Source organism: Myotis daubentonii, chromosome 1 (genome assembly GCF_963259705.1).
Source record: "Myotis daubentonii chromosome 1, mMyoDau2.1, whole genome shotgun sequence".
Lineage (NCBI taxonomy): Eukaryota > Metazoa > Chordata > Mammalia > Chiroptera > Vespertilionidae > Myotis > Myotis daubentonii.
The window spans coordinates 47,692,468-47,717,699 of record NC_081840.1 but is presented as its reverse complement, the minus strand read 5'-3'; the positions used below and the strand labels follow the sequence as shown (position 1 = coordinate 47,717,699).

General features: G+C 46.9%; 1 protein-coding gene across 14 annotated transcripts in view; it reads left to right on the top strand.

Moving 5' to 3' along the window:
- TLN2 (talin 2) overlaps positions 1-24,629 on the top strand; it is a 421,164-nt gene extending 396,535 nt beyond the window's left edge. For all 14 annotated transcript variants that reach the window (XM_059699497.1, XM_059699520.1, XM_059699515.1 and 11 more), the window contains 7 exons: positions 2,544-2,649; positions 3,541-3,665; positions 16,464-16,589; positions 18,912-18,974; positions 19,066-19,248; positions 22,111-22,236; positions 23,752-24,629. In XM_059699497.1, coding sequence (XP_059555480.1) covers positions 2,544-2,649; positions 3,541-3,665; positions 16,464-16,589; positions 18,912-18,974; positions 19,066-19,248; positions 22,111-22,236; positions 23,752-23,880 — 858 coding nt within the window. In that variant the 3' untranslated portion in view covers positions 23,881-24,629. The remainder of the gene's footprint in view (positions 1-2,543; positions 2,650-3,540; positions 3,666-16,463; positions 16,590-18,911; positions 18,975-19,065; positions 19,249-22,110; positions 22,237-23,751) is intronic.
- Positions 24,630-25,232: the final 603 nt, after the last annotated feature.

The window sequence follows — 25,232 nt, the reverse complement described above, 5'->3', positions numbered from 1 at the left end:
GGGCCCCTAGTTGTTTAATAACATGCTATTTAGCCTCTATGTGTTTGAATGTTTTTGAGTGTTTATATTGTAGTTGATTTCTAATTTCATGCCACTGTGATCAGAGAAGATACTTGATATCATTTCAATCTTCTTGAACTTGTGAAGACTTGTTTTGTGTCCTAACTTGTGGTCTGTCTTTGAAAATGACCCATGTGAAAAAGGTATATTCTGCAGCTTTGGGGTTAAATGTTCTATAAAAGTCAATTAAATACATCTGATCTAGTGTGTCAGTTAAATTCACTATTTCCTTGATGATTTTTTGTCTAAAGGATCTATCTAGTAAAGTCAGCGGGGTATTAAAGTCCCCTACTATCATTGTATTGCTGTCAGTCTCTCCCTTAAAGTCCTCTAGAAGTTTTTTTTTATTTTTTTTTTTTTTTATTTTAAGTGCTCCTATATCGGGTGCATATATGTTTACCAGGTTATATCCTCTGGTTGGATCAATCCCTTTAGTATTATGTAGTGACCTTTATTGATTCTTGTGATGGCCTTCATTTTGAAGTCTTTTTGTCAGATATGAGTATTGCTACCCCAGTTTTTTTTCATTCCCCATTTCATGAAAATTTTTTTCCATCCCTTCACTCTCATCCTGTGTGAATCTTTTGTTCTGAATTATATATTAAATTATATGTCTCTATACAGTCTTATCACAACTCAATAACAAAAGAACTGTTATGATCACTTCATTGGTAAATAAAGTTTAGAGAGGATAAGTAATTGGACCAAGGTTACACAGGCATGTTGACTCCAGAACCTACATATAACTAAATTGATTTCCCATGGCTGTGTTAGAAAGCAAAAAGCACTTACACCTTCTCTCCACCTCTCCATGGTTCTAGTGTTGTTTTGGAACTGGTCTAGGAAGCCACCATATTAGGAATTATTCCAACAGTGTGTTGATGTCTTTTTCACTTCTCCATTCATCTGTTCACTTCTTCACAAGTCTGTACTGAGTTCGTAATTTCTTCATGGTGATATGTGTCGATCCCAGGGTGAGAGAATGAGAATAACAGAATAGCTAAAATCATAGTGCAGCAGCAAATATAAAATTTAAAAGATTATAAGTGGAAGAAGGGTGGGAATAGAGGCATGTGAGGTGTTGTTCTAAAACCTTTGACAAATCAGGTTGAGTATGTAAGCAGTGTCTTCTATGTGCTGGTATGTTTGAGCTGGTCAAAACACAACCCCATTAACTCGCCCAGCCCCAGATTTTTATCATGTTTCTTTTATGGTATGAAAGGGTTTGGCCAGGGTCCAAAGGCACCTTTTCCAGACTCCTGACAATGAGTATGATTCCTGGCTGGGTGAAAGAGGGAATGGGGCCCAAGAAGGGAATTAACATTCAGTGAACTCCTACGGGGTCTCATTGTGCAAGGTACTTCCCCTGTGTTACTGCATTTGAACTTTATGGCAGCCCTGAGGGGCAGCATTACCTCAGTGTTACAGATAAGAAAATGTGTTCTGAGGGGTTTAGTAATCCACCCAGTGTCGCAAACCAGTAGCAGGCAAAGCCGGGTTCAAACACAGGTCTATCCAGTCCCCACGCCCACACTTCGTCCCCTGCTCAGAGGCTCCGAATTGTCTAGAGAGACAGCAGTTGTGCTTTTCATCAACATGTCTAAACATTTCTGAATCTTGAATCTCAAGATTACCCCTGCACGCAGGGAAGAGATGCAGAAAAGAATGTTGGAAGAGGAATTTTGAAATTAGGAAGGAACAAGATGGTGTAAGTCAGCATGTAAATCCCGGTGGAGGTTGGTGAGGAGCTCTCCTCCCATTTCTTAGTTCTCGCCTTGAAGGAATTGGGGAAGATTTCAGCTGGGACGCCTTTTAAGTTGGATTGGGGTTGGAGTTCCAATATCTTTTTATAACACCAGTGGCGGGGGGGGGGGGGGGGGGAGGGTGCAACACAAAAAAGCAAAACATTTTTAAAACCTGTGAACTAGTTCAGAAGAGGGAAAGTCTTCGTGGCTTCCCAGCAAGGCTTGCAGTGAAAACGCTGGAAATGGACTGTTCCTTTGGGACAACCCTCCTGATCAGTTGGTTGCTGTGGCTCTCTTGGCGATTTTGTCTCCAAGATCCCACCTGAGTCATACGTTTCTCTTTCTGGTTCCACATTGGCTGTTTTGTCACAAGTACCAGCTGACCCATAGCCTCCGGCTTTTGTGTTCACTCAGAGTGTGCTTAGGTAGCACTGGGTAATTTTCAGGTGCATGTATTTATTTTATGTACAAGTAAAAGTACAGATATAAGACAATGACAGTATAAATAAAAGGCGAATAAGTATTTTTGTCTCCCATATAATCTTAAGGGAGTATATCAGAAGGGACTTTAGAGAAACCCCTGGCTCCCAACTTTTCATTTTCCCCAAAATTCTGAAGTCACTTGGTGGCAGAGTTACAACCTAAAAGCGGGATGTCCAGCTGTGTCCACCAGTGAGGGTGCTTCCTGCCACAGAGGTTGCCATCCTCCTCATGCATGTGGCTTCTTCTTCCCCACAGGTTCTTCAGAAACCAACCCCGGAACTCAAGCATCAGCTGGCAGCTCTCTCCAAGCGAGTCGCTGGTGCCGTGACTGAGCTCATTCAGGCAGCAGAAGCCATGAAAGGTAGGTGGCATCCTCTCGTGTCCTTTCTGGGGCACCACTCCATGGCAGAGCTAGTATAGCGAACTGAGCAGAGAAAACACACAGCCACACAGGCCGTTTCTCGGCGTATGCAGTCAGAAGGAATACAGGGAAGTGCTTTTCCTTAAAAAATCAGACGGGAACAGAGTTAGATCTAAAAAGTAATATCTCCTGCAGCAAATCTTTTCTCCAGTCTTTATATTAAGGACTTCTACTTCAATGGCATATCCATCTAGAACTGCCCACTTCTCTTTTAAGGGTCTGGCCACACCCTAAAGACTCCAACAAAAAAAAGGGGGAGGGGGGTCTGGCCACTTATTTTCATTTATCAGAATATTTATTCTTATTTAAATAATACCCCTCATGTTTAGAAAACAGTACAATTTGGGTATTTTGTTGGCAGACCCCTTCACGGTTCCATAGAAGCAATCAACTCACCAGGGAGAGGTTTTCTCTCCAGTTTCCCTTTGTTTGATTTGAGGTGAGTGCCCAGGAGAAGAGCGGAGTAAATCTCTTTGTGCTCAGCCCAGTCTGGAGTCTCCTGAGGATGCCTGCTTACAGTCATGGCCCTGAGTTAGAAGTAAGAGTCATGTTCGTGCTGGCCATGTCCGTGAGATCTTGATTTTGAAACTGTTACTAATGAGACTGCTCCTGTGGTAGGGCTGTGCCCACAACTGAGTGAGAAAAGCAGGATCAGGCAAACATCCCTCTGCACCCAGCTGATCTCTGAGAACTCGGGGGTGCTTCCTTAGGACAGTGCAGCTGGTAGGCTCAGGGAACTTCTCTGCATGAAAATCCAGCTATTGTTTGTAATTTAGCCAAAGCCCTGAGGTCTGCGGCTGCCATGACTGACCCTCTTTGGACTGATTTTAGGAACAGAGTGGGTGGATCCAGAAGACCCAACCGTCATTGCAGAAACAGAATTACTGGGGGCTGCAGCATCCATTGAGGCTGCTGCCAAGAAGTTAGAGCAACTGAAGCCAAGAGCAAAGCCAAAAGTGAGTGTCCATGTGTGGCTGCTTGTCTGATGCCAGTAGGTCATGAAGCTGGGAGTGCTGCACGTTATTCTGAGTGGTTAGCCTAGCGAGCTGCAAACCTGCTCTGCCTGCCCAGCATCTTTCAACAGGGCACAGGAAAAACCCATGGGTGAGACTTTCAGGTTAACCAGCCAGAAAAATACCTTGAGGTATCCAGAGGCGGAATCGGGCATTTACAGTCTTGATTTAGTTCCGTTATACGTAAAGCAGGTGTTGGATGCTTCCTAAAGAAGGTCCTATGACTGAATGTGAGGTTGTCACCCTCTGAATTTCCGGTTGCCATGCCTTTCACTCTCCTTTTCTTAAAATTAAAAGCGGGCCACGTGAATCTCAAGAGTGCACCCAATAATCGCCTTTTTCAGTATATACTGGAGACTGTGATTGGATGGTGTGTTTTCTCTAGCCATACTTGTCGTCTAGATAAATGTTTAGAACTTAAGATCAATAGTTTATGTTAAGAGAAACAGCAATTAAAGGAAAGGCAGGCTTTAAGTTTGGGCGGTAGGGAGGACAATTATTAAGTAAAAAGGATGGTGAGCTAGTGCTGTCCAGGGGCAGAGCCCAGCCCTGTGAAGAAGCTGTAACCTCCCACCAGCCCCCAGCCCCCATGGCTATCTTCACTGAGACGATAATAGAACCAGAGGAGGCCTCTTTTTTTTGTTTTTGGTCTATTCAACCAAGTCCTTTCTGGTACCTGCAACCTCACTTCCCTTCCAAGGACCCAAATACATTAGGAAATAAAATCTAAAATCCCCTCAAAAAAACGTTGGATCCCTCAGTTTAGTTATGCCTAAAATTCTGCATTTTTCGTAAGAGCAAAAGATGGAATCTGGGCACTTAGACTACACCAAATTGCTCAAAAGCGGTGCCTGGATCAGTGCTGTGTGTAAAATACACATGAACATAGAGTGAATCCCCTAAGCTGGGGAATGTCCTTAAAACCATGGAATTCTTAGACCTGATCTCCTAATAGCGACCCTAGACTTGATAAAGGCATTTAAGAAAATTTCTCGTTAAGATGTAATGTAAGGGTTTTGGCGTCTGGTGGTAGTGGTGTGCGGGGGGGGGGGGGGGGGTGCGTGTAATAAGGGTTCTCTTCACTGGCCTCTGACCTGAGGGTCTTGGGTTGTCTGAGTTTGAGTTTTTTTGTAACAAACTTGAGAGCTAAGCGTGGGCTCCTATACGAGCCACTCCGTTTTCTGGCTATATCTTTGTTTCAGCTTTGTCAATCAAGCTAATCATGCTTCAGTCTGCTAGTGCTCAAGTCCTGTCAGCTGACACTCATTCTCCCTGAGGATGAGCCTGGTGCTGATTTAACACTAAGGTCACCATATTCCAAGAGCTCCTGTTCCATCCCACTCCCTCTGTCCTTGGCCGGGTCCTGCTGAGTTCTCGCCTGTCCCTGAACGTGGGTTGCCCTCTGCCGGCCCTTTATTTACCTGACGACCCTTGATCTGAAAAACAAAGTTATTAAGAGTTCCTACAATATAGGATTTTTATAACAAATTAGATCATTTAGGAACACAGTGCCCAACATACAATAAGACAGTAACTTATCACCATCCCTGAAAATGGGCTTCTGGGACTTGTATCTACTACTTCCTAGGAAAATGCTTGAAGTCAAAATTATTCCATAGAACCCTGAGCTGATGGCCTTAGCAAAAAGAACAAGAAAAAGGAAAGCAAACAAAATGCTCACATCGATTGGGTGCCAAGCATGTGCCAGGCAATCTTCTAGGTACTGAACATGGATTAACTCACCTGGTCCTGGCAACAAGTCCACAAGGCAGCACTGTCACCATCCCTGCTCCCCGAACACAGACTCAGGCAGGTTACCTGACCAGCATCAGAGGGCCGTGGCTGCGCTGGAAGAGGGTGTGTGGGCTCTGGGGGGCAGTTCTAGTCCATACCAGCCCTCTGGGCCGACCCAGTGTCAGAGGGGCTGGTGCAGGCCCACGGGGAGGTTTTGGTTTGCCCATACTCTCTGAGCCATTAATCCCACCTCTGGGAATCTGTCCTGAGGAGGAAATCCAGAGGGGAGGAACGTTCTGTGTGTGAGAGAGGGTTGTTCTTTGTGTCCTGGTTTGTAGCATTGGGCGGTTAGATGTGCCCTGAACGTCTCCTTGAAGGAAACGTATGCGGCTATTAAAAATAATGGCTGATAAAACTGCAGCATAAGGAAGATGCTAATGGCATTATGTAAAGTAAAAAAAGAAAAGAAACAGAATACAGAATATATGCTCAGTATGGTTACAACTCTGTAAATATCACTTGCATATGAAAGAGACAGGTGGGGAATGTACAAGAGCGGCGGAATTGGGGTGATGGGAGCATCTATGTTTTAAAAATAAGAGCACTTAAATTAGTGACGGCTACTGAAGTGGGTAAGCAGGCACTTCCCACACTACTTGGGATCATTCAGCCTTTGTGTTTACCGTGTGTGTGTGTGTGTGTGTGTGTGTGTAAAACCAAGATATCCTTTGGTTAAGGTCGGAGGTAACCCAACTGTTGATTTGAGTCCCTGCATTTCATTACGGGGCTGCCTACTTTAGGTCGCTCCCAGCGTCCTATTAGGAAGGGAGGTGGGGATGTCTGGAGTGCTTTAGAATGACCTGAGTGTCCTCTGCCCATGACCAGAGCTCCCACCACATGGCTCATGTTCTCTGTAAAACTGTTTGGAAAAAACCCTGGCTTTTGTGAGAATACCTTCCTACTTACTAGAATCATTCAATAAAGCCAGTTAGATCATTTAAAAACACACACAGCTTTAGTGTCTGTGTAGGAGTGCCGTCTGCTTTGTGGTAATATCCACATGAAATAAAATATCTTTTTTGCATTTATAAAGGAATTTATTTTCCAGTTAAAAAAAAAAATTCCCACTTTGACAGCCAAATCAACCTGTCTTTTGAGATTGATTGCTTTTCTCCATCCCCTCTCATAGTCTCAAGAACAAAACTTAGGATACTGTGAGTAAGCAGTTGCTAGGACATCCCTGACCCTTTACCTCCACACCCAGCACCCAGGCCCTGGGCAGGGAGTAAGCACGCTTTCCTTCCCTAACTGGGCAGCGTTTACACTGCCATGAGGAATAGTTTTGGGGATGGGCAATGTTTTTGCTTAAATGGTTTTGCCCACCATATTCTCAGGTTGCCTGTGTTAAAACGAGAATCCTCTGTGCTTTATGAAGATGATTCCTGGTTTATTCCCATTCCAGGCCCTTAAAATGTAAGCATCTCTTTTTGCCTGGAATTTCCCAGACATGAATCAGGAACACATTTGCACGATTGAATCCACCGTTTGCTTGGGAAGACGGTATAAGGCGATATGAGGATGTCGGGAGCTCTGGTGCATGTGCCTTCGATACGGTAATGGCGCCGATTCCACCCTTGCAGACAGACTGTGCTCCGAGGAAGGTGAAGGAGCTGCAGGGAGGGGGGGGGGGGGACCGCCCTGCAGCCGTAGCCACAGCACTCTGCCTACTAGTCTCAGCTCAGTCAGACCTGGATGCCTTCTCTGCAGGCCTCTGTGTGATATGTTTGATATATTAGGTTGTTATTTAATCCAACTATATATCAAACATATTCCTACAGTGTCTTGCTCTGTCTCCGGGGGTTCCTAAAACAGTGTATGAGGCAACAGGGAAGAAAGTGTGAAAATCACATGTAGACTTAGAAGACGGACCGCTCATTACATTCCGTTGTGTTATATTTCACTTCTTGTAGCATTGGAAACCTGTGTCAGCGTTGCTAGATTATATTTTATTATAGAAACAAACCATAACTATTGATGTTTCCTAAGAGCTTGAGGTGTCATGGGCAGCTTAGTTTTGTGCAGTGATGAGTCCTCAAGGGACCAGCTCATTGGAAAAATGGAAGGTTCCACCCCGTTTGTGACGTGAAATAAAGGTCAGGATTGTAACCTCCAAGCACATCTAGGCTTATATCTCATTTTAGTTCATTTTTAACCCAGTCTTCACTTTAGGAATTAGTAATTTTCATTATCAAGGTTTCAGCAAAAATTCAAGCACAAATGAACTCTCTGGAGCGCCTTCCTTTCCACCCGCAGTAACAAAATAGATAAAGCAAACCAGCCATGCCAGCTGTCTGCATGGTGAGTCACTGGGCTTTGTGCAAACCCTGGTGAGGGCTAAACGCATCTGATAAGGATAAAGTGGTGTGGACTACACTCTGTCTGTTGAATTTCCTGTTATAGGTTGACTTGTCAGTAGAAATTGATAATATTTAGACTAAGCTGGCAATCAGAAAGTAATTCCATCGCCTAATTGGGTGCAACAGGAAGTTCAGGATTATGAAATATTTTTTCTGGCACATAACCCCCTTCTGTGGTTGACTTTGACCTCCTCCTCGCAGAGGAGCCCGTGAAGTATGTGTGAGTGCGTGCTGCTCTCTCAACAAAAGGCTCTGAGCACCGCTTCCTGGAAAGAGAACTATCGTGCTAATAGCTTAGCTTTGGGGAGGAGAAAAGACGTGTTCCTTTAAGGAGCACTCGGGTGTATGTCTGTGTGCAACACCCTCCCAGGTGGAGAGCCAGGGGGTGAGCAGTGGGGCAGGAAGGCGTCTTGGCTCATGTCTAGGAGCCATCTCCAGGTGGCTTGCGGTGAAGGTGTAGCGACAGCAGCAGAGAAGTGATGACACAGGGAAGGACATGCAGTGTTGGGGTCCGGGCTTTGCGAGTTAAAATGTAGAGCCCACTCCTGGAGTCCTTCCCCACTGAGAAGGGACCCATGAGTGGGTGTCAGCAGGAGCTCTTTCAGGCGGTTTTCAAGGTGCTGCCCAAGTCAATGCCAACTTCACCCAGCCAGGGGGCATCGTTTAGGGTTTTGAGTGCAGTTTAAGCTGTTTGACCAAAATGGCAAAGAGTCAGGGAAAAGAGATAGCAAGTTATAATGAATAAAGAAAAAGACCATTTTAATAGGACCTGAAGATAAAGCCTATTTGTTACCATTGATATAATTTTCTTGTTTCTTTTGGTAATTTTGCTATTGACCAGCAGCTATACTGATTAATTGAGTGAGTAGGAAAGGCAACCAGATGATGAGAGAGGAAAACAGGAGCAGATACGGTCATTTCTATGTGGCTGAACGATGGGCTCTGCGCTTCTCTGCCACTGATTGGGTCAGGCCAGGAGATGGATGGGGTGTGAAAAGCAATGGTGGGTGGGGAACTCGGCCAGCACAGGTTCTCAGGTGACTCCCCGCCAGTAGAACCATGAGTCCTTGTCAGACCCTCCTCGGATACACAGAGGATTCAGATCAAGGGGCTCACGATGTAACAAAGGTATCTGATTAATCTTGGAAAGAATTCTGTTACCTTTTCTTTATCCATGCTTCCTACTTAGACATTCAAGTGCCCTTTTTCTGAGAGTACATGGCAAAATCCTTAAGAGTTTATCCATCAAACAGAAATAGCAATTTTAGAGTCATTTCAGTGGCATTACTTTTCACTTAAAAAAAAAACAAAAAACTAAACCAATGGATACTATGGGAAAACTACTCCCAAGATGCTAGTGGTGCAAACTTTTCCAATGGATATGGCATGAATGTGCCTTTATTCTACATCCGGATGCATAGGTGACCCCTCCAAGGTCACAGGCATCACCATTTGTCAGTGCTCTCTCTCCATTGCCCACTCTGTCTGCTGACAGGTTCCCTGGAGCTTTCACTGAGACCAGGCCAGCCTTGGGTGCTGGGGGATCAAGGCGCTGCATCCAGATATGAGCTCTTCTCAGTTCCAGCTATTCTAAGAGGTTTTCCCTTTATTAGACCTACTAGAGGCCTGATGCACGAAATTTGTGCAAGAGTAGGCCTTCCTTCCCCCGGCTGCCAGCCCCAGCTTCCCTCTGGCACCCGGGACCTGGGCTTCCTTCCGGCCACCAGCAGGCAACCAGGACCTGGGCAGCCCCGGCTCCATTTGGAAGGTCGTCTGGAAGGACATCCGGTCTAATTAGCATGTTATGCTTTTATTACAGATCAGAGTGGTGGTCCTAAAGACAACCCACCCACAGGTCCTCCCAAAGGGAAGCTAATCTGGCTCTGATGCAGTTGAGTCTTTTGATACAGGCTAAGGTCACCCCCAAGGCACCTCTCGATTCCACACCAGAAGCAATATGTTAGCAGCCAGACTCACTACAAACAAAGGAGAAACGTGGCTGCCTCTTCCACTCAGCTTCCAACTGGCGGGAAATGCCTCACTCCCGTTGCGGGACTACTTGGCGTTGGTTACTTAGCATTGGCTTCCTTTTTTCCCTCAAGGACATTTGAATCATGTTCAGAATGTTCATACTTATAAATATATATATCCAAATAATTTTTTTTAGTTTCTGACATGATATGACCTTGTTTTTAATAGCAAGCATTCTGCAAGGCTTTCAGTAACACAGAACAGAGCATGATTCCTGACTGGGAAGACGGTGCCACAAGGTATAATCTGGTATTGTGGCCAGTTGTGAGAAAAGGGAGGGAGGCAGGAATCGGGGCAGGGACCCTTTGGCCATATCCTATGGGTAACTTCAGCTCCTTCACCTCAAGTTCATTGAGGGCGGGGGTGCACAGATGTGATTCGCAAAGAGAAGGGAAAGAAAGGAAACGTTCTTCCTCTGCCCTGCACGTGCCAGGGACCCCGCCAGGAAGGACGGGGGAGGGGGGCAGTTGGGGGGGGCGGGCAGTTGCGGGGGGGGCGGGCGAGGAAAGATACTGCAGGAAGGAGGCAGGGCTCCTCCGTGGAGGAGGCCAGTGGAGAGGAAGGAAGAGAAAGAGTTTTCCCTGCTTATTTTAATCAGTGCCTCCTAAGGGGGATTTACTTTGGAACCACAGCAAGTGTAAGCTAAAGTTACCAAGTTGTAGCTTGCTTGTCAAGTTACACACAGAAAACTGATCAGTACCAGAGGAGGGTGGCGACGTCCCCAAAGTCACGGTCAGAAAGTGCAGATCAGAAACTAAAACCTAAAGCAGTACCGTCAGTATCGTGTATCGTGTGTCACTCGACACTTCATTTATCTTTGATTTGTGTGTTTTTTTATTTATAGTTATTTTTCATTTTCATCAGAAAAAGCCAGTAGAACTGTTATTATGAGTGGATAACAGCATTCTGAAAGGGAAAACAGACTAGCTTAGGTCAAAGTCTGAAAAAAATTAATTTTTATTTTATTTTTATTTATTGTTGACAGTATTACAGATGTCCCCCATCCCCCGCCTTTGTCTCCTTCCAGAATAAAACAATTCTAAGACCACAAAAACATATGTAATAGTAGAAATAATAATGAAATTAATTGCTAGAGGTTAATGATCATTTACTATGAGTAGGTTATGCTCCGTGTATATTAATAATTTACTTATAACAACCCTTATCAGATAGGTAGGAGGGAAGGGGATTGAGGAAGTGCATGAATTGCTGCAAAGACTGTGTTCTCAGAATCCTTGAAAGGCAAAAAAACACAAAACACTATAAAAATGAAGAAAGGCCTCCCATTTTCTGTCCTCTTTCCGCCCTTCTTTCCCCTCTCCTACCCCAGTGGAGCCTCCAGCTCCCTAAACTTTAGACCAATCAGAGTAAAACTCTCAGAGTTCTCCAAGTGCGGGGAGCAGGCAGCAAGGGAGCTAGCCCAACGCGTGGTCTTTCCCAAGAAGGAGCTTACCTACCAGGCCTCTAACCTTTTAAAGGGGGAGCTCTGCATGAGATCGCCAAACAGGACAAAATATCAGCAAAAGGCTGCTCAAACCATTCTCGAAGCTACCAAAACACCAAGGTGAGGAGAAGCCGTACTTGGCTAGCCTGCTAGACAGTTTAGGAAAGACAGTTGTTAAGATCAGATTGTCGAATCTCAGAGGGAATGGGGTGGGGAAGGAGATCAACCAAAGACCTTGTATGCATATATATGCATAACCCATGGGCACAGACAATAGGGTGGTGAAGGCCTGGGGTGGGGATAGAGGGAGTAGAAGGAGTCAATGGGAGGGAAAACAGGACATATTTAACACTTTTAATAATAAAGATTAAAAAAAAAAAAAAGCTTGTGGTGACCTGGCCAATACCTTTTCGAGTGGAGGGGAGCAGGGGAAAGAACATGGTACAAAGGATGAGAGAATAGATTCAGTACTCGGGCTGCAGCTGACACCTGCCTTAAGCAGAATAGAGTCTTAGTTTGCAGGTGTTATTTTGCCCAGCACTGTTTTATGAAGAGAGCCTCTTAGTAAAATGCGGAAAGTGCCACTGTGTTTCCGCTGTATTTGCATGACTGCGTGTCCCCAACTATGAAAGGCAGGTGAAGGATGCAGCAGAGCGCCCAGTTAACACCCCACAGCCTTAAGCAGGGCAGGCGCCTGTGCATCGAAGTGTGTGCCTTCACCCCCAGGAGTCAGGAGCGGGCAGTTACTGATGTGGATGCTCACTCGGTGCATTCTCCTTCTCCAACCATGCGAACCGTCCTCTGGCTGGACTCCAGAACTCGGGAGACCCGTTTTGAGTGAATACATTCTTCCACCAAGCGTTTATTTATCACACAGGTTTCTCTGTCTCATTTTGTGCTTGGGATACGTGCCCTGGAGGAGATCACAGGCTGGTAGGATTCAGTTAACTGGTCTCTATTTTCGCTTAACCCAGGCCAGCATTTCCCACAGCGTTGCCCAGACACCGCCAGTAGACACGCAGGTTCCGGGGCCCTTCCCCGACCTACTGATACATAGTCTGCCTCCTTAACCAGGTCCTCTGGTGATTCTGCAAGAGCTGTCCGCTTAGCCCATTAATGAAGATGTTTCTTTAACTCATTGTCTTCGCTTGATGCTTTAAAGAAATATGAATAACTGCATGTATAGGATTAGTTATCATCTTCAGAAGATGATTTTAACAATCTTACTGGCTCCAGTTGTTGGGAGGAAGGAGTCAGGGGTGAAGATTTCACTCAGTCTTGTAAACCGAGGGACAGATTTGGGAAGCATTGGTCAGATCAATGAAATATCTCTTGCTAAAGAGGATCCTAAGAGACCCACCAGCTGAGCTCTCTGGTGAGCAGAAGAGGATGAGGCTCAGTGAGAGGAACCCGCCCTCCCAGTCTCCAGATTCTTTCCTCAGGTCCCCTTATGGCAGCTCCTCCTTGACATTCTTATTCTCCCCAACCCCCCAGTTCTGTTAACAAATCCTGCACTTTAATTGTGATCCTTTTATTTAGGAAAGCCCTTTGAAGACCAAGCCAATTCCAATTCTCTCCTTTTCTGCAGTGGTTAGCAATGTGTGTCCTTCTCTCATCTCTGGCCGCCCTCCCCGCCCCTCTCCCAGGTTCCCTCCTCTGTGCTGGTGGGAGCTGAGGCTGAGGGGAGCGCTGGCTGGGGCGTGTGGAAGAGCCCGGCTCTCTGAGGCTGGAGGTTGGGTGGTCTGAGGAAGTGGCAGGAGTTGATGTCTGTTTGCGGCAGGGAAGGTGGGGTGGTGGTTCGTGTTCATGATAAACCTGGATTGCAGAAAGGCGTGGGCCCAGCAGGCAGGCGGCAGTCTCATCATGGGACTCCACCCAAATGGCAGCAGCTAAATGTTCGCCCTCCGTCCCCATTGCCATCCCAGTCAGCTTTACGAAGCCTTTCTTGGGAAACTCTCTAGTTCATCCTAATCCAGTGGTTCTCAACCTTCTGGCCCTTTAAATACAGTTCCTCATGTTGTGACCCAACCATAAAATTATTTTCATTGCTACTTCATAACTGTAATGTTGCTACTGTTATGAATCGTAATGTAAATATCTGATATGCAGGATGGTCTTAGGCGACCCCTGTGAAAGGGTCATTCAACCGCCAAAGGGGTAATCAGAGCAAATGTCACGTAGAAATGAGGCTTTCTGCTGTGTCCATTTGAAAGCATAGAGGTGTTATAGAAAGAAAAAGAAAGATCCATCAAAGTCCATTACAGCAGTTGCCATTCTAAGAAAAATCAGCGGGTGTCAAAAATATTGCAAAGTTGAATGTCTGTTTCAAGCATGTGTTTAAAAAAAAAAAAGGCCTGCAGGGCAGCAGAAGACATGGGAGAGGCCTTTCCAACCCATTGTAATGAGGTGATTCTATCAGATCTATCCATGCTTAGAATTAGCACTTCATTTTAAGGAAATTCCTTATTTGTGAATCCTAAAATTTGAAAAATCAGAAATCTGCTGACTGGCACTCCACCCTGTAAAGTGGACTAAATTTTGTAATGTATGATGTAGCCAAGGTTGCCTGAGACAAGAGTCTAGGAAATTTTGGGGACCTACTATGGGCCTCTATTTTCTGATCTGTAAAATTTAGGCTCAGAAATTCTGTGATTTCCTCAGTGCCTTAATCTGTTATATGCATGACTTTCTTTTGCAGAATGAATTTTCAAAAAAGCTCTTATTTCAAGGTCATTGAGTACATGTATCAGAGCCTAGTGTCCTCTCTCTGAGACCTGTGGATAGCAATACCTTTCATGTAGTATCTCTTTTTTTGTTTTTTTGTTTTGTTGTTGTTAATCGTCACCCAAGAATATTTTTTCCATTGCTTTTCAGAGAGAGTAGAAAGGAGGGAGGGAGAGGGAGAGAGACAGAGGAGAGAGAGAGAGAGAGAGAGAGAGAGAAAGAAACATCGAATGGTTGCCTCCTGCACATGTCCCGACCAGGGCCTGGGATCAAAACTATAACCCAGGTACGTGCCCTTGACCAAGAGAATTGAACCCAAGACCCTTTAGTGCATGGGCTGATGCCCTAACTGCTGAGCAACACTGGCCAGGGCCAGAGTATCTTATAATGAGTCATTTTTGTATTTCAGTAAACAAATGTTATATTCTACCACTACTGTTCCCCTGCCCCCACCCCATAATGAGAAATCCAAAATGGTTCCCCTAGAACTGAACCCATTTCTGTGCTGAATGCTCCTAGGGCAAGACTGTCAGAAAAAAGAAAGACTGTGCAGCTTCTGTCTCAGAACCTGTCGCCTGCTGCCGCCGTCCTTCAGATTCACGCCCTGTGTACTGAAATGTTATCTTGATAATATGTAAAAATGAAAATGAGATTGGCATCTCTCATGGTTCAAGGAGTGACCATTAAGAATAGGGAACCCAAAAAGAATTGTACCCACGTGCCCACCCTGTCTGATGTCGCATATGGGACCATTAGCCAGCCGACTTCGAGCCTCTGAACTGAAATTATTCCCCACTAATGCCCTGGGGTGGCCTTTGGCGAGTAAGACACATCATTATGGAGGTGGAGAGATTTGGTTTAGGATGGGTTTAGATTTTTCAAGCTGCCACATGACCTTGGGCCCAATTCTCTACCTCCCTGAGCCTCAGTTTTCCCACCGTAAATATAAGGATGCAGATAACTATGGTATAGAGCAGCAGTCGCCAACCTTTCGGACCTCACGGACCACCAGTGGTCTATAGACCACTGGTGGGTGACCACTGGTATAGATAACTCTGTTCTTTGGTGAAAAACAAGTTAATGTATATGAGAGTGCCTAACAAAATCCTTGGCACTTAGTAGGTACTTTTAAAACCATATTGAGATTATACACATTGCAAATGTACTACTAGTAAATGCCACTGGCTCATACACGTAACATTAGTCCAAAGGGTACATGATGTGGCACGTGTATTTTACCACACACACACACACACACACACACACACACACACACACGGAAGGATTGTTACACCTGACCATCTCTTAATACCTAACAGGGACCAGCCACGTCTTTATCATTCTGGGGCCTAAGGGGAAACTTAACCATATTGGCAGAATATTAGTGCTGGAGGTTGACCTTAAACATCAGCTAGTCTGACTGTTCCAAATGGTGGTGCTCCATCCCACCAAGCCTAGGACCCCGGTCTTCACATTTGCCCCACTTCCCGGAAGCTTGACTTCAACTTCCCAGGTGGTTTTGGCTGCACAGGGCATGGCATGGTGGTGGCAAATTTACAGCAGAGTCCTAATGGCCTGACAGCCCTACGCCGTGGTGGCCAGTGTTCCTCCCAGGTGCAGCCGGGCCTCCGGCGGGTCACGGAACAGCTCCACCTGATGGGCTTCTTTGCCATCACGGGGTGATCTTTGGTTGGTACGTAACTCTCCTCGGGCTCAGCCACAAAAATGCAAATGCGGGTTTGCTTTTGTTTTTACCCCAGAAAGATCAGGTGTTTCACGATGGATAGCCATCTTCTTTCTTCCTTCCTTCCTTCCTTCCTTCCTTCCTTCCTTCCTTCCTTCCTTCCTTCCTTCCTTCCTTCCTTCTTTCCTTCCTTCCTTCCTTCCTTCCTTCCTTCCTTCCTTCCTTCCTTCCTTCCTTCCTTCCTTCCTTCCTTTCTTTCTTTCTTTCTTTCTTTCTTTCTTTCTTTTTTTCAACCCATTTTTTGAGCCTTAAGCCCTGGGAGAATGTGCCACCACCCACTCTTTGGATTTTGATTATTAGTTTGATTTTGGTTATTGATGCCGATAGAACCACTCGAGATATTTTTATTCACAGTGAATTTATGTCTCTAGAGAGTCTGGCCTGGAAAAATTGTCAGCCTTAGAATGTTCTGATCTAACATTTGTGCGGAACGTCAGTGCTGACAGGGCTCACCTGTTAGAGAGGGGCCCGGGGAGGCCGCAGATGGAGGGGTGGCTGCCCAGCTCAGGCCCTCCTACCCTAGGTGTGGTTTGTTGACAAAAAGCAATAGGCGGTCGGAGCACCAGGTGACCCAGCAGTAAGTGCTTGGCAGAAAGCACCCTCTGTGGATATGAATTGCCTGTGATGCTGTTTTCTTTTGGTTATAGCAAGCGGATGAGACCCTGGATTTTGAAGAACAGATCTTGGAAGCTGCTAAATCCATTGCTGCTGCCACAAGTGCCCTGGTCAAGTCGGCCTCGGCAGCCCAGAGGGAGCTGGTGGCCCAAGGAAAGGTGGGTAAACCCTGCTGGCCGACTGGTAGGGCGTTCAGATAGTGAGGGCCTATGAGGGAAGGAGGTGAATGCTTCGGGCTTGATCAAGGAAACCAGAGCCGTTCCTTCCCTCGCTGAATGGCCAGTCTGCCCCAACTGACTGAAAACTCTGCTTAGACCTGGTCAACAGACTCCTGGGCTTGGCTCTGGGCCCTCACCTGCTTCTGGTTAAGGAAAGCATCCCACCCTGGGCAGCGATCAGGGCCTGAACAAGACACGTATATTCCCTCCGTACATGAGGCTGGTTAAAGGTGTAAGCTGTCATGTTTTCCTGGTGGCGGCTCTATAAGCACCACAGTCAGGGCTTTATAATACCATCTTACAACTCCAATGGCCCCATTCATTTTGAGCACTGTGTAGCTGAATGCTGTCCAACTCTGCAGTAGGGTTTTCCTGAGCCCATTGGCCAGAAGGCCAGGCTTGTTTCCAATCTGAGATGTCTTCAATCTGCTGCATCTCCATCACCGGTTCCATCTGCATTAGCAGGAAAGCATCGTGTGTTTTTCCCCCAATAATCCAAAGAATTACTACTAAGTACACTACTAAGTACACTAGACTAATCCTGGCTATGGGAAGGTCTTCCGATTTCAAACACTCCCTGTGTCCTGTTTCTCCCATACAACATGAAAGCACCCCTCCAAACTGTGTCCCCAGAGAGCCTCTCACCTATAAAGGCAGCACAGAAATCCTGTCAGGGTGAGGGCTGGGAAAGTGGATCGTCGTAACTGTCAGTCACTCTGTTCGATATTAAAAGGTCTTTGCTGTCAGTGTACAGAGAGACGGCTATGGCTGTGTCCTGACCCCAGAGCGTGTAGCACAGACAGGAAGTTACGCCAACCAGGGGCTGTCCCTCTTCCTCCAGGACGTTTCTTGTGAACTTAGACATGGCTTCGTCTCAAACTACATACTTTTCCTTCTAAACCATTGTGTGGTATTTTGTTCAGTTTTAACGTATGCACGTCTCCCTAAGTGGCATGCAGTCTGTTCCTTTATGGTTCTCACTTATCCCCTATGGATGTAGCACAATGCTAACCTTACTTACCAAGTACTTGTTGACTAATCAATATTAAAGACCAAAAATGGGTCACTGAGGAGAATATCCTACCTAAAAATTTCATTTTTTTGATAAAGGGCCAACTGTGTGCCAGGCACATTGCTAGAGTCTAGAGCCGTGGTCGGCAAACTGCGGCTCACGAGCCACATGCGGCTCTTTGGCCCCTTGAGTGTGGCTCTTCCTAAGCCTTAGGAGTACCCTAATTAAGTTAATAACAGTGTATCTACCTATATAGTTTAGGTTTAAAAAATTTGGCTCTCAAAAGAAATTTCAATCGTTGTACTGTTGATATTTGGCGCTGTTGACTAATGAGTTTGCCGACCACTGGAGAGAATCGAACTCAAGTGGGGCAGAGCCCCTGTCCCCTGCGGGACTTAGATGGCCAAGTGTTTAACAAGTTGGAAAAGGAGGTTCAGCTGGACTTGGGTAAACTTATATGCAGGACTTTGGGGTTCCCCTGACATTCACCAAGCCATGATGTGATTCCTGTAATTGCTGACAGATCCTCAATTTCATATTCAAATACAGTCATCTGTTACCTCTCCACTCACCTCCCACAAGTGTAAAGGTATTTCCTCCCATAGATATTCCCTCTGAGTAGAAAATATTTCACTTGTTGCCATAATTTCTAAATAGAAACAGAGATCATCTTACTTCCAGCCTCTTAATGCTCTCCCCACACCCCACTCCCACAAAACGGTCTGTATTTCCTTAAGGGTCTGCGCTTAATTGTACTAAAGAAAATGTACCACCCATTTTTGCATCATCTGCCAGAAAAATCACAGCACGGCTTCGGGTTCTGTGATCAGGAGCAGTTGAAGTTTCCCTTGGCCCTTGAAAGAAGAGGCCTCAGGGGCTCCCATGCTTGAAATGGAGAAAGGTCGGCAGAGAAGCGCCTGTGAAGACAGCCCCAATCTATCATTCCTGAGCCATTTTCCCAGAAACTCAATACCTGGAAACCAAACAGGCCATTTGGAGCATTTCAGAGTGGCTCCCTGTGGCCCAGGGGGAATCCCGCCGGCCATGCTGGTGCAGTCTCGCAGTGGCCAGTGGCCCACGTGGGAAAGGGTGCTCCATTCTCATGCTGGTGCTGATGGGGGGCGTCCCTGGGGGTACCGCGTGTCTGGGGTGTTTTTCTCTCTGGTTTCAGGCAGTGTGGGGTCTGAGGGGCTTTGGGTCACCCTGTGCCTTCCAGCTCTCATTGCAGACTTCTCACCTCCACTCTCTAGGTGGGCTCCATCCCCGCCAATGCCGCGGATGACGGACAGTGGTCGCAGGGGCTGATTTCTGCTGTGAGTCGCCTTCTCCTTCCTCCCCACTTGGGTTTTGGAGCCCCTGCGGGAGGTTTGGGCCTTGGCTCACTTCTATGTTGACTGTCCCCAGGCCCGCATGGTGGCAGCTGCGACCAGCAGCCTCTGTGAGGCGGCCAACGCCTCTGTTCAGGGACACGCCAGTGAGGAAAAGCTCATCTCGTCTGCCAAGCAAGTCGCCGCTTCCACGGCTCAGCTGCTTGTGGCCTGCAAGGTGAAGGCCGATCAGGACTCAGAGGCCATGAGGCGGCTACAGGTAATGGTCACTGATGCTGGTGGGAAAGTACTCCTGTTGGAGCGGGTAAGTGTCGCCAAAGGGGACAGTCTCACTTCCTTGGCATGACCCACCAGGCCTTCCATCAGCCAACTCTGTGCCACTCTTCTCATTTTCTACCCCGTGCGACCATGCATCCTACACCCGCTGCCCCACCAGACTGACATTCTCCACGGGGGCCTTCTGGTCTCACGCCTTGGGACCCTCCTCCCCACCCACCCAGCCTGGGGCACGCCTACTTGTCCTTCATGACTCTGCTCCAGGGTCACCTCTCCTGGGAAGTCCTTCCTCCCTCCTGGCCTCAGGCAGCCAGCCCCGCCTCTGTCCTGCCAGAGCCCCAGCCAGACCACTCATGGTTCCGATTTCCTGGGCCACTACGTTTATCTTTACATCTGTCTTTGACAAGGCGGGCAGCTTCTTAGGCACAGGCACCAGATCTTTATTTTAGCATCTTTCCCACTAAGACGGTGCCTGTTTCAGTGGGAGTCCTCCTTCTCTATTTGCTAAGCAGGGAGTGAGAGGACAGAGGAGTTTGTCCAAGGCTGTTGTAAGGTTTCCCAGAGCCCAGAGAACATGCTTGTGAAGGTGACAACCAAGTCCTTCCCAAGGCATAGGTTTTCCTGATCGTTTTCATTACCGAGTATTTGGAAATGCAATGAAAGAAATGTTTGAGTGAAAAAGTCACATAGCCTCAACATTGTCAGAGATTATCATTTTTCTCTTCCTGTGTTTATCTGTATACCAAATAGTTTTGTCTAGTTGTAATCACGGCAAGAGGCATTCTGCTTTTTTTCACTGAACATTTTATCATACATATCTTTTTCCTTGAAGCAAAGGCTTCATAATTTCTCTGTGCAAAGCTAACTGATCCATTCTTCATGAGCCTCATTTTTAATGATTGCATGATATTGCATCAACCAGTCATGCCAGAATTTCCCTACACTTTGGACATTTTGTTTCCAATTTTCTAGATTTTTATTATGTGTTATGATGCAGATTGTTTATGTTCTAAAAATATGTTTACATGAGTCATAGCAATTTCATAAATGGCAGAAATATTTGAACAGTTCTACTAAAGCTCAGAACTCTCGTTTTATTTTGGAAGTCCTGACGTGCATTTCTGTTGTTTGGTCCTCCCGAGTGTCTCTCTGACCCTCCTCCCTCACTTTCATCTGACTCCTGGGATAAACCCAGCGGGGGGGGGGGGGGGGGGGGAGCTGCACGTTTGTAAATTGTGATTTGTGGGTTTTGGAAACGCTTTTGAGGACAACATTCTGAGTTAAGAGAAACCAGGGTTCAAGTCCTGCCTCTGCCATGCATTAAGGGTATGATCTTACACAAATCACTCAAAACTTTTCAGGCCTTAGTTTGCCTCTTCTGTAAAATGGGAATGGAGATACCTGCATTGGCCTGTGAACATGCTTTTGTGAGGCCTCGAGCTTTACACAGATCTAGCACAGCATCACTGTTGCTGATTTAACCGGATGCTGCAACGCCATGGGTGGGTTCCTCACAATGACCCAGAAGTTGTCTGAATAGACAGACCTATTTTCTGAATAGACAGACCTATTCATATCCCAGCTCTATAACTTACTAGCTACAGGGTCTTAGACAAGTTACTTCAGTTTCAACATCAGAAAAGTGGACTAATGAGTTCTGACCTCATAAAGCTATTTTGAAAATAAGCACAGGATGACTGCTTGTCAGAGATGAATTGAAGCACTCCCCTCTCATGCAAGCCCTCATAGTCCCTATTTGTCACATTAGCTCACCAACCAGATGAGCCCATTGATTTTGAATGAGAACTGATTTTTGAGTTTCTGAGGTTTAACCTCCAAACACAAATCTTTGACTCTGAGGGGGCTGGGCCGGGACTTCAGAAGCTTTAAAAAAGCCTTGACCACCATTAGAAGATCATCCCAAACCTCTGGTGGCAGAAGACAAGCCCCCAGCATTAAGAGCAAGCCACCCTGAGCATGAGGTGAGGCCAGTGAGGGCCGGAGCCCTCACTGAAGGTCTAGACTCACACTGAAGAGCTCCCCTTCGCCTGTCTCTAGCAGTTGCTTATCCTCGAGCAGGTGGCGTAAAGCCCAGCTCTGCCTCTGCAAGTACATCATAAAGGCCTTATCACTGTGGGGCTTCCAGCCCTTTCATGCAGGGATAGAGTGTGAATTCATAGCCCTTCATTTGACAAAAAAAATCATTCAGTGAACACCAACCCTGGGCAGCCACTGTGCCAGGTGCTGGGGATGCAAAGATTCAAGTCACAGCCCCTGCCCTCAAGTTACTCCCTGTCCATGAGGGAGAAAGGCAATCACAAGGTGGTAAAGGCTACAGAGAAGGCAGCACAGGGCACTCCCGGAGCACTGGGGTGGGCAAGACCCAGGTGGACCGAGAAAGTGATGTCCGTGCCAAGTCCTCAAGTATGTCTAAATGGAACAGGGCAGGGCTTCTAAACCAAGGAGGCAGCCCTGAGGGCTTCTGTTAACACACATCACAATGCTACGTCATTTATTTACATAATTGTACTTCCCTTCCAAACTGTGTTCCTTGGAGGCCAGAAACTGGATCTCATTCATCTGTGAATGAGCTAAGATTAGGTTGGTGCCAATGTTGGTAGAATCAGTGGATGGATGGATGGATGGATGGATGGATGGATGGATGGACGGACGGACGGATGGACCAATAGACACTGACAGATGGATCCTAACTAGAGAGAACCTCTGTGTTATGTTTAGATGATAAATAGATTCATAGTCTCATGAACTGCACCTTCATGTCTGTTCTTGCCTGATCCAAATGGCTGTTCCTAATAATACAATGTGTGTTTTGTTTCCTCTCCAGGCGGCAGGAAATGCTGTGAAAAGAGCCTCAGACAATCTTGTCCGTGCAGCCCAGAAGGCAGCATTTGGCAAAGCTGATGATGACGATGTTGTAGTGAAAACAAAATTTGTGGGGGGCATTGCTCAGGTTTGTGATTAAGTCCAGACAATGTTTACTCCCACGATGGGCACTGTGTTATACCAGAGACACAAAATAACAGTGACCTAAACGAGATAGAGGTTTATCTCTCCCGTGTGACAGTCTGGGTATAAGCAGTCTGCATTCTTACCCACTGATAAGCCCAGACTTTATCTCCCTATTGCTGAACCTTTCCTAAGAAGTTGTCCTTGGCCACTTGGTCCAAGGCTTTCCAGCCAGCAAGAAGAGGTAAAGGAGGGGCCGCATGGCCCTGAAGTTGCCTGCATGGCTTCCTCTCACATGTCATTGGTCAGCAGTGTTACTTGGCCAACCTTGCCATAAAGGAGGCTGGGAAATGCAGTCTCCTTAGTGTCGCATGCCTAGCTAAAAGTCAGGGATTTTGTTATAAAAAAGGAGAAGAGGAATTGGAGGATAGCAATATTATCCTGTAAGTAAAATGATGGCTGCATTTTGGGCTGCTACCCACTCAAGATACTTGGCTCAAAAGAGAATGAATGGACCCGTTCCCAGAAAGTTGATGAGAGTCGACGGGATAGCAGAGAGTAGCCTGACTTGGGCAAGGTTGCGTTCACGGGCTTGGGAGGGAGGGGGAAACCGGGAAATCAGGCTTGCAGTTCAGAGTGGGTGTGACATAAATCTACTCTACGAGGTTGGTTTTCTCGGCACCAGGGACACCGAGACCCTGTTACTGAAGTTACTCCCATGCCTGCCTTAGCTCTTCCCGAACCGCTGCCTCTATTTGGAAACACACGACTCACCCTTACCAGACTCTGTTTCCTGACTCACTAGTTCCATGAGGAGTTCTATGAAGAAGGGTCTCTGATCCAATAAGTGTGTGGAATGCTGTACTCTCTACCCACTTCTCGGAGTATCACAGCGATCGTTGTTGGCTAGTGAAGGCTCTGAAAAGGCCCGCAGGAAAGAAATCTAGTTGGCTTTCTTGCACACAAACTTACCTTTTTCACTAAATACCTGTTTACGAATATTTCTCAGATCATGCCGTAGAAGCATGAAATAAATGTATGAGAGCCATCTAGTGCCCAAGGCTCTGGCTTCGGCTTCGGGAATACCTGGGCCAGGCCCTGCACCCCTAGCTGGGGCACTGTGGGAAGTGGACTCTCTCTCTCTCTCTCTCTCAGCTTTAGGTTCCTCATTGGAACAATGGGGTGGCCAATGGGGCACACTTCACAGTGCTCCCAAGAAGATGATGGGACACTCCACCTAGCATGCTTACACCAGAACCCGACACATAGTAGGGATGACACAGACATTGGCTATGAAGTTACTGGCCAGAAGTCAGCTTATTTTCTTGGGTCAACTGGCTCATCAGTCTCAGAACCCAAACCGTGGCCCCAAGGCTGGTCTCCAGAGCCAGCACTTAATCCCGGTGCCCTGCTGTGTCCCGTGCAGCAGGCGCTGTGGGAGCTCACGAGGCAGGCCCTGGAGGGCAGGGCAGTCTCCTGGGAAGTTTTACATCCATCCAGCTTGTTGCTTTCTTTCCAGATTATCGCTGCCCAGGAGGAAATGTTGAAGAAGGAGCGAGAACTGGAAGAAGCAAGGAAAAAACTGGCCCAGATCCGCCAACAGCAGTATAAATTCTTACCCACCGAACTGAGGGAGGACGAAGGCTAAGGCCGTGGCCAAGGTGGCGAGCCCCCAGTGGACGCCTCTGAGGGAACTGGACAGACAGTGTTCCTGGGAGGCGGGGAACTTACCTGGAAGCTGCCTGCCTCCCCCGGGGCCAGCCCAGAGCCGAGTGCTCATCCTCACATCTGTCCAGTTGGGCACCAGCTGCATGATCGTGATATCACACGGTACAGTGTCCCACCCACAGCTCCTCCGCCAGCTCCCCGCCAGCCTCGCCGAATCTCAGGAGAGAGGGCCGTGCATTGCGTGGACTGTTACCAAAAAAGAGAAGTCAGTATTATGTCGTTCTCAGACACCTGTGCTCTCTGTCGGCCCTTCTCCGGGCCTGCTCCTGGGCCTGTTGAAATCTTAATAGGAAAAAATCATGGCTTGAGGAAATGCGGATGCCATAGATATTCACAGCTGCTCTTCTCCCCCCCCAGGAGAGAGTGGGAGTTGGAGTTGAACATGTTAATAAAAGACAGAAACGTAAGCCCGTGTGGACTCCAGGAGGGCAATGGGGGTCATCCTTCTGGCTCCCCCACAGGGTGACGAGTTCCTGCTCCCGTTTGCACGCCTTCTTGCCTCAGTGTGTAAGCTCCCTGGACAATCGTGACCCCGTCTTATATTCTGTGGCCCAGGAAATCAAACAATTATTTTTTTCCCCTCCATAATCCAAAGGGCAGAGGTGTGGGGTAGCTGTCAGGGCTCGGCGAGCAGGGGCTGTAATAAAATGTGTGGGTCCTTACTCCTCAGAGGCTGTTTCAGTTCCTACAAGTCCATTCACACAAACCCACAGCCCCCAGGTGACGGGCAGTTCACCCCTGGCAAGCCTTCAGGGTGGGGGTGCAGCTGAAACAAAGCAACTCCTTGGAGGCTCCGTCTTCCAAGTCCCACATCAGCTCCTCTGCTCTGAAGTGGTCAGAATTCAGAATGGAAAGGCATCTGTTTACTAAAAGTCTGTCTCCTTCCTCCTGAGATGGGCATTTTCCCTATGTCTTACGATTCGTAAAACCTGGACACATCCTAAAATCAATGTGAGCCTTTTACAGGATCGCTTGTGTTCTCCTTGCATCTTCTCAGTGCAGCTGTATTTTCGGAGTCCGCCTTCCAGATGTCACTCTTGCAGAACTGTGTCGTTGCCCCTCTCTTTTTTCGGAGCCCTCTCCTTGGAAGGGCACTTTAAGATCTTGAATTGACCTTTAGCCTGAGCCTTGACCCAAGACAGTGCACCAAGTGGTTTGTGGGACAGATCCTAATGCCAGGTAGCAAGTGTCTTTGAAAGAATTTATGGAGGGAAGACTTACGGGTACGTGGTTTTCAAAGCTGATACCTTCCCTGCAGTGATGTGGTATCAC